The 9,098-nt window shown below is 21.4% G+C and overlaps 2 protein-coding genes across 2 annotated transcripts in view; one reads left to right on the top strand and one right to left on the bottom strand.

The window, feature by feature from the left end:
• Nucleotides 1-410: 410 nt before the first annotated feature.
• Nucleotides 411-9,098, bottom strand: part of LOC119580308 (histone-lysine N-methyltransferase SETD2-like) — a gene marked incomplete in the record, with an annotated part of 44,520 nt that continues 35,832 nt past the window's right edge. The window contains 1 exon segment of the mRNA XM_037928387.1: nucleotides 411-2,162. Within this exon segment, the coding sequence (XP_037784315.1) occupies nucleotides 2,158-2,162 (5 nt within the window).
• LOC119580309 (histone-lysine N-methyltransferase SETD2-like) lies at nucleotides 7,169-8,200 on the top strand. Its single transcript, XM_037928389.1, has 2 exons — nucleotides 7,169-7,803; nucleotides 7,924-8,200. Exons 1-2 carry the CDS (start codon nucleotides 7,702-7,704, stop codon nucleotides 8,086-8,088), a joined length of 267 nt encoding a protein of 88 aa, XP_037784317.1. The 5' UTR covers nucleotides 7,169-7,701; the 3' UTR covers nucleotides 8,089-8,200.

The raw sequence follows: 9,098 nt of genomic DNA, 5'->3' as shown, positions 1-9,098 counted from the left end.
AAACAAGTATACATGCCATGTCCACTATTAAAGTCGACTGAGTCTTTCTACACAGAGAAGGCTCAACAACTGCTTAGTTTCCTTTGAGTCAGTTGAAGATCTCACATTAACTTATTCTTTATTTTATTGGGGGGGGGGGTATTTTCATTACTATTCCTCAAGATAACACTGCAATAATATTGATAATAGTATTGAAAATTCAAGGAATGGGGTAAAAGGTCAGGTTGTCTACAGTATTTGCTCACATAGAATGGAAAATACAAAAACATATTTCCAATTCCTAACACTCACTCACTAGCATACATCCCAGTGTACACAAGTATACAAAATCACACTCACATATGTACTGTATACAAAGATCCACTTTGTCAAAATTACCCAAGTGCAAAAAGGTAAAGAAAACAATGGTATACAGCATAATCTTTTCCATTCCAGTGTCTGGTTCTTTGTACATTCAGTCCTACATCTGTCTAGAATGTCCTACATACTAATTTCATCACAAGGGCAAATGTATTCCTCAGAATACATTAGACACATATAAACAAAACTAAACCATTAGTTGAAAACATAACAATATGTACTTAGGACTTGGTACAAAATTTCAACATCAAATATAATGGAGTAAAAAATTAAAACATCAATGCCTTGAAAATACAGCTGAATGCGATTTCATATCAACTATTAATTAGCCTGTACAGCAGCTTATGTACATGAGGTATTATATATAATTTAATTTAAAGGGTGGGCAGAGTTAATATACAAAATGCTGGATAAAACCTACGTCTTGGGCTTAGACAAAAGCCTCATACCCTGCATAAACGATACTAAAATGGAAAAAAGTGAGAGAAAAAAAGCAAAGAAAATCCAACAATCAACAGGACTTCCAGCCTATGTCTGTTCTATGATTCTTCCTCATAAAAAGTCAAAACTCCCAAAAGAAAGTTTCCTGTAAAATGTTAAACTAACTAAAGGTTTTCACTAGAATGGTGGTGATCTCAGAGAAATGGAAATTAACCCCACATGCAACAGCGGCAGTGTTTGAGTGTTTTGTAAATACCTATCCTTTTTTTCTGTATCTTTCTTGTCATTCACCCCTCCAGCCCTAAAAAAATAAAAAATAGGAAAAAAACAATGATACTAAACCTTAAATCACATTCAAAGATATTTAAGAAAGCAATCTTACACTTTAAAATCTGGTGAAATATGCCAAGAGTGTCTAAAACTTTCCTTCTGTCTGTATAATTAGTTCTTCAGCCTTCACAAAAGTGCCTGTGTCATCACAACAACAACCACCTCTCTACTGTGCTGATGGAAAATTATGTCATTCAGATTGAATTTCCTTATTGTGTATAATGCAGTGGTGGTTGAAGATTATATAAAATAATATTAATAATGTACAGAATAAATAAACAACAAAATGTGAAATAAAAAAGGATAACATAAAAGAATTAAAATAATGATAAATCACATGAAAATAAGGTCATACTCTTAATAATATCAATGGTATTCAGTAGTAATGATGACATTAATAGTACTAACATACAAATATAAATAATAATGACAAGGATACTAACAAAATTAATTACAACAGTAAAAAGAAATTAAGACCTTCATTACTGGCATTCCTAATTTACTCATTACATTTGATGTATAGAATGAACTTGCCTTTGCTATTTTTTTATAAATACTCCAAGAAAAAATATAAATACTGTGTACTATAAAAAAAGACAAGTAACCATACAGCATCAGTCAAAACTCACTACAAATAACACACTATGACTTTAATAACAAAATAGTGCACTTCTAATCATGAATCCCAAAGATCTTAGCCAGTTTTGGATGCAGTGAATTTTTTACCTTTTTTCTCTACTTTCGAAAGTTTGCATCATTGTTATCTGTAGTATTTTAGTCTATCGAATGTGAAGATTGCCAGCCACAAATTTGTGAGGTGATACACAGAGACAAAAGAGAGAATTTTTCATAAGGGCTAGCAAAACCGTTTTATACTCAGTTTGGACGCTCTCCCTGATCAGTGTCACTTGTTGAAGCATTGCAAGTTCTTCACCACTGTTCATCACTGGAAAAAAAGCATCCACAAAAAACATTCACTCTTACATCAGTTGGAGCGTCTTTGACTCTTCCCCTTTTGACAGAAGTTTAATTTTTTTCATTTATCCCCTTTTAAATTGCACCAATTTTAGATTTCGCACAAATTGGTTTTAGACAAACCCCCCCAGGGTTTTCCCCTTTTTCTTAGTCCCCTTACAAAAGGGGCACTTTTTAAAAAAAAAAATTTTTTGGGGAAAAAATTTTTTTAAATTTTTTTTTTTTTTTAAAAATTCCCAAAAATTTTTTATTTTGGTTTTTGGACCTTTAAATTTTAAAATATTTTCCTTCTTTGCAACCTTTTATGGGGGTTACACCAATGAATTGCCCCCTTGCCTGAAACTCCCTTATTTTTTTCACTTACATTTTCAATGGTAGGGGTTTTTTTTGGGATTGTAAAATACGGTTTCCTTTTACAATGAAAAATTAAAAATTTGATGGATACTGCAACAGTCTGGAAATTCATGCCGTTGGGTTTGGCGTCCCATTTTGGGTCAAACTTAATTTTAATTTTAACCGGGGGCCGGGGGCTGCCTTGCCGGCCTTATATTCCATTTTGGGATGGGGGTTTTGCAATTTTTTAAACATAGGGGGTTTTTTAATCCAATTAAAGGGGCGGTAAGGGGCATATTTTTATGGGTTATTCCGGCCAGGAAAATTTTGGTTGTAACGAAAAAAAATTTTGGAAAAAAAAGCGTTTTTTTTTAAAAATTTCCCAAAAAGGGAACCGAGAAGGAGGCCCTTTGGGGAAAATTTTTCCCTTTGCCCTTGGAAAAGAAAAAAAAATTTAAACAGAAAAGAGAAAAAAAAGCAAAAGGGGGGGAAATTTTTCAACAGGGGGCGACCGCCAAAAAAAAAAGGGGGAAAAAACCAGGGCCGGGTTGAAACTCCAGATAAGGGAACGGGAATTTAAAAAAAAAAAAAGGGGAAAAAAAAAAACGGGGGCAAACAAAACCCAAAAAAAAAAAAAATAAATAAAATAAAAAAAAAAAAAAAAAAATAAAATAAAATAAAAAAAAAAAAAAAAAAAAAAAAAAAAAAAATTTTAAAAAAAAAAAAATTTTAAAAAAAAAAAAAAAAAAAAAAAAAAAAAAAAAAAAAAAGAAAAAAAAAAAAAAAAATAATTTTTAAAAAAAAAAAATAAAAAAAAAAAAAAAAAAAAAAAAAAAAAAAAAAAAAAAAAAAAAAAAAAAAAAAAAAAAAAAAAAAAAAAAAAAAAAAAAAAAAAAAAAAAAAAAAAAAAAAAAAAAAAAAAAAAATAAAAAAAAAAATAAAAAAAAAATAAAAAAAAAAAAAAAAAAAAAAAAAAAAAAAAAAAAAAAAAAAAAAAAAAAAAAAAAAAAAAAAATTAAAAAAAAAAAAAAAAAAAAAAAAAAATTAAAAAATTTAAAAATATCAAAAAAAAAAAAAAAAAAAATAATTAATAAAAACAATAAAATATAAAAAATATTTTAATTTTAAAATTTTAAAATATATAATTTTAAATAAAAAAATTTTAAAAATTTAAAATTTTTTTTATTTAAAAAAATTTTTAAAAAATTTTTAAAAAATATTAAAATTTATAATATTTTATATTATATATTTTTAAAAAAAAAATATAAAAATTTTAAAAAATAAATTAAATTTTATTAAAATTATAATTATAAAAATAAATATTTAAATTTTTATTAATAAATATTTATTATATTTAAAAAATATAAATTTTTTTATTTATAATTTTATAAATTTTTAAAAATAAAATTTAAATAATTAAAATATAAAAATTTTTTTAAATTTAAAATAAATTTTATTTATATATTTTTAATTTTTTTAAAAATTTAAATTTTAAAAATATTTTTTTAAAAAAAAATTATTAAATATATTTTTATATTATAAATTTTTAAATAAAAATTTTATTATATAAATATAAATAAAATATATATTAAAATAAAAAATTTTTAATTTAAAATTAAAAAATTAAAAAACTTTTTTATATTTATTAAATTAATAATATATTTAAAATTTAATTTTAATTTTAAAAAATTAAAAAAAAAAAAATTTTTAGTAATAATTTTTAAAAAATATATTATATAATTTAAATTTTTATATAAATATATCTTTATAATAAAAAATAAATTTTTATTAAAATTTTATATAATTAAAATTAAAATAATTTTATTTAAAATTTTTTTTAAAATAAAATATTAATTTTTAATTTTTAATTAAGTTATATATAATTTAATTTTTATTTAAAAAATAAAAAAAAAAAAAATATTAAATAAAATAATTATATAATTTTAAAAAATTTTAAAAAATTTTTATAATAATATTAAAAAATATTAAATTTTTTTTATAATATTAAATTAAAATTTTATATTATAATTATTAAAAAAATTTTTTTTTATATAAAAATTATAATTTATATTTTAAAAATAAAATTTTATTAAATATATAATATAAATTTTTTTTAAAATTTTAATTTAAATAATTTAAATTATTAATTTAATTAAATAAGTAAAATTTTTTTTTTAAATTTTTATATATAATATATATAATTAATTAAAATAAAAAAATAAATTTTTAAAAAAATAATTTTAAATTTTTAAAATATAATTATATTAAATAAAAAATAAAAATAAATTTTTATTAATATAATATTTTTTATTTTATAAAATAATTTAAAAATATAAATTTTTAAATTTTAAATTATAAAAATAATTCTAATTTCCTTATTATTATTAAAATATAATTTAAATTATTTAAAAATAATTATTAATATATATTTTTTATATATTTAATAAAAATATTTATTAAAATATATAAAAATATTTTTAATAATTTTATTTTTTTATAAAAATTATAAATATTTATTAATATATAATATATATTATTTTAAAAAATAAATATTAAAATTTATAAATTTTTTAAAAAATTTTATTTTTAAATTAATTTATATATATATAATAAATAAATATAATAATATAAATATATAAAAATTTTTTAAATTAATTTAAAAAAAAAAAATATAAGGTATTAATTTTAAAATTTAATTTTTAAATTTTTTAAATTTTTTAAATTTTTAAATTTTTAAATTTAAAATTTTTAAAATAAATTTTTTAAAATTAAAATTTTTTATATATATAATTTAAAAAAAAATATTAAAAAATTTTATTATAATTTTTTAAATAATAATTTAAAAAATTTTTTAAAAAAAAAAAAATATATATTTATAAAAAAAATAATAAAATATATATTTTTATTAAAAAAATATATTATATTAAAAAATATAAAATTTTTTAAAAATATATTATATTTTTAAAAAATTTTTATATATATAAATATGTTTTTAAAATTAATTTATATATTATAATAATAATTTTTAAATTTAAATTATATATATATTTTTTTATAATAATTTATTAATTTTTTAAATTTTATATATTAATATTATATAATATATATATAAAAATTTTTTTTATATATTAATATAAAATTATATAATATATATTTAATATTTAAAATTTTTTATTTTAAAAAATATAAAAAATTAAAAAATTAAAAAAAAATTTTTTAAAATATATATATAAATATAATAAAAAAAATTAATATTATATAATTTTTATATATATATATATAAAATATATAATATATTATTTTATATAATATTTATATATATATAAAAAAATATTTATATTATAATATACTAATATAATATAATATATATTATAAATATTTTTTAATAAAAAAATATTATATATATTATTATATAAATTTTATATATAAAAATATTTTAAAAAAATTTTATATTATAATTTTTAATATATATATAATATAATTTTATATATATTTTATTTTATATTATTATATTAAAATTTAAAATTATTATTTATTAAAAAAATTATATTATATATAAAATTTTATTTATATATAATTTTTATATATATATATAAAATAATTAAAAAAAATTTTAAATTTTTATATTATTATATATATATTAAAATTATTATTAATTTTATTATTATATTTTATATTTTAATAATATAAAAATTTATATATTATTTATTAATTATATAATAAATTTTATTTAATATTTTTATTATTTATATTATATAATTTTTTTTTTTATTAAAATTTTTTTTTATATTTTTTTTTAATTTTTAATAATTTTATATTTTAAAAATTTTTTAATTTTATTTAAAATTTAAATTTTTAAAAATTTAAAAAATTTAAAAAATTTTTTTATAATTTTTTTTTTTTTATTTTAAAATTTTTTAAAAAATTTTTTAAAATTGGAAAATTTAAATTTTTTTTTTTCATTTTTTTTTTTTTAAAAATTTTTTTGTTTTTTCCTTTTCAAAAAAATTTTTAAATTTTCTTTAATTTATTAAATTTTTTAATCCCCAAAATTTTAAAATTTTTAAAATTTTTTTCCTTTAAAACCTTTTTAAAAAACCCCCAATTTTAAAAATTAATTTTTAAAAAATTTTTTTTTTTAAAAAATTTTTCTTTCCCTTATTCCCCCAAAAAAATTTTAAAAACCAAACCCCCTTCAGGATTTTATTATATTTAAATTTTACCCTTTTTTTTTCCCCCCCAAAACCCCCTTTTTTAAATTTCCCCCCCCCCAGGTTTGGGTGAAAAATGGTTTTTCCCCTTTTGGTTACCCATTATTTTTTATTTTTTAAAAATTCCCCCTTCCCGGGAAAAAATCCCACTCAAAAACCCGGAGCAAACCCTCGGCCATTTCAAAACCCCGTTTTTTTCCCTTTTTCCAAAAACCCAAAAATTTCCAAATTTCCGAATGGGCCGCAAGGAATTTTTTTCCCCTTTTAAAATTAAATTGTTTAAAAATATTAAAAAGGCAAGCCCCTTTTAAAATAAATTTAAACCCCGCCTTTAAGGGGACTTTTTACTGCCTTAAAGGGGGGTTAAAAAACAATTTTGCCCCAAAAACAAATTTTTTTTAAGGGGCCATTTTTCATAAAGATTTTTAAATTTTTAAAAGGGGGAAAATAAATGCCCATTTATGCACAGACCCCAATATCTCTCTCTAGGTAGTCCATTACTCATTGTAAGATTATTAACAATAAGCAACTGTTCTTTTTTTTTCCCATAATATTCAATTTTCTGTAATACAACCTGCACCACCAGTCACGGTGGCCAGGAATAGGATCCTGAGCATAGAAATAGTGTTCTCCTTGGAGCCAGCTCTCTTCCAGTCACACCTCATGGATAGTACAACACACACCTATTTATTGATAAAAATAATGCAAAAGCCCCTTACTAAGCACCAAATGAGTCTAATCACTCTCCAAGAGCTCTGTGCACTCATGGCGAGTCATTCCCGTCACCCTGGCCTTCAGCCGAAATGTTCACAATTCCAAGTTTGTATTGCCCCAGCCCTAGCCTACAGCCAAATTTTCCCATGACGGCATGTTCACATTATCCATGACATGATTGTCACGTCATCCGGATCATAAGGGTTAATATTTGGCATCATGGTAAGAAGTGTAACCTGTATGTTTACAACTCTCTCAGAGCAAAGAGCGAGCAGCCTCAGCCATTGCTGACAATAGTGAAGCTGCACGGAAGATCAAGGACAGCTTCAGGTCAAGGATGGCAACCTTCATTGTTTCAGTGCTGAACCCGTATAGAAGAGGTGACTGCAAAGAAGGCAAAATCACTTGCACTGAAGATTTCAAGTACCTGGCTCGCAAGGTAGATCTCATTTATAATCAATGATGAGTTTCAATTGAATTAATAATTGTTAATAAAAGTATCAAGTGCAAAATTGCATCAGCATTCCACTAATATCATCTTTCTTATTTCCATGAACAGCTGACCCACTTTGTAATGGTGAAGGAACTGAAGCAGCTACAGAGCATAGACCTGCTAGAGTGCAGTGAGAGTGTAAAACATAAAACCAAGGACTTTGTGCGAAAGTACATGAGCAAGTATGGTGCAACCTTTAAGAGGGATCCAAATGACACCAAAGAATATTAAACTTCTGTCAAAAGGGGAAGAGTCAAAGACGCTCCAACTGATGTAAGAGTGAATGTTTTTTGTGGATGCTTTTTTTCCAGTGATGAACAGTGGTGAAGAACTTGCAATGCTTCAACAAGTGCACTGATCAGGGGAGAGCGTCCAAACTGAGTATAAAACGGTTTTGCTAGCCCTTATGAAAAATTCTCTCATTTTGTCTCTGTGTATCACCTCACAAATTTGTGGCTGGCAATCTTCACATTCGATAGACTAAAATACTACAGATAAAAATGATTGCAAACTTTCGAAAATAGAGAAAAAAGGTAAAAAAATTTACTGCATCCCCAAAAATGGCTAAGATCTTGGGATTCATGATTAGAAGTGCACTATTTTGTTATTAAAGTCATAGTGTGTTATTTGTAGTGAGTTTTGACTGATGCTGTATGGTTACTTGTCTTTTTTTATAGTACACAGTATTTATATTTTTTCTTGGAGTATTTATAAAAAAATAGCAAAGGCAAGTTCATTCTATACATCAAATGTAATGAGTAAATTAGGAATGCCAGTAATGAAGGTCTTTAATTCTTTTTACTGTTGTAATTAATTTTGTTAGTATCCTTGGGCATTATTATTTATATTTGTATGTTAGTACTATTAATGTCATCATTACTACTGAATACCATTGATATTATTAAGAGTATGACCTTATTTTCATGTGATTTATCATTATTTTAATTCTTTATGTTACCTTTTTATTCACTTTTGTTTTTATTCTGTACATTATTAATATTATTTATATAATCTTCAACCACACTGCATTATACACAATAGGAAATTCAACGAATGACATAATTTCCATCAGCACAGTAGAGAGGTGGTGTTGTTTATGAACAGGCACTTTTGAAGGCTGAGACTAATTATACAGACAGAAGGAAAGTTTGACACCTTGGCATATTTCACAGATTTTAAAGTGTAAGATTTCTTTCTTAAATATCTTTGAAAGTGATTAAGGTTAGTATCATTGTTTTTAT

The sequence above is a fragment of the Penaeus monodon genome, chromosome 13 (genome assembly GCF_015228065.2).
Source record: "Penaeus monodon isolate SGIC_2016 chromosome 13, NSTDA_Pmon_1, whole genome shotgun sequence".
NCBI classification, from domain to species: Eukaryota; Metazoa; Arthropoda; class Malacostraca; order Decapoda; family Penaeidae; genus Penaeus; species Penaeus monodon.
This window is presented reverse-complemented; position numbering and strand designations above follow the sequence as displayed.

Excerpts from the sequence above, each read along its gene's own strand:
- LOC119580309 (XM_037928389.1), top strand. The coding sequence starts at position 7,702 with ATGGCAACCTTCATTGTTTCAGTGCTGAACCCGTATAGAAGAGGTGAC. Across the intron at positions 7,804-7,923 it reads TCAAGTACCTGGCTCGCAAG|CTGACCCACTTTGTAATGGT; the intron begins GTAGATCTCATT and ends TTCCATGAACAG.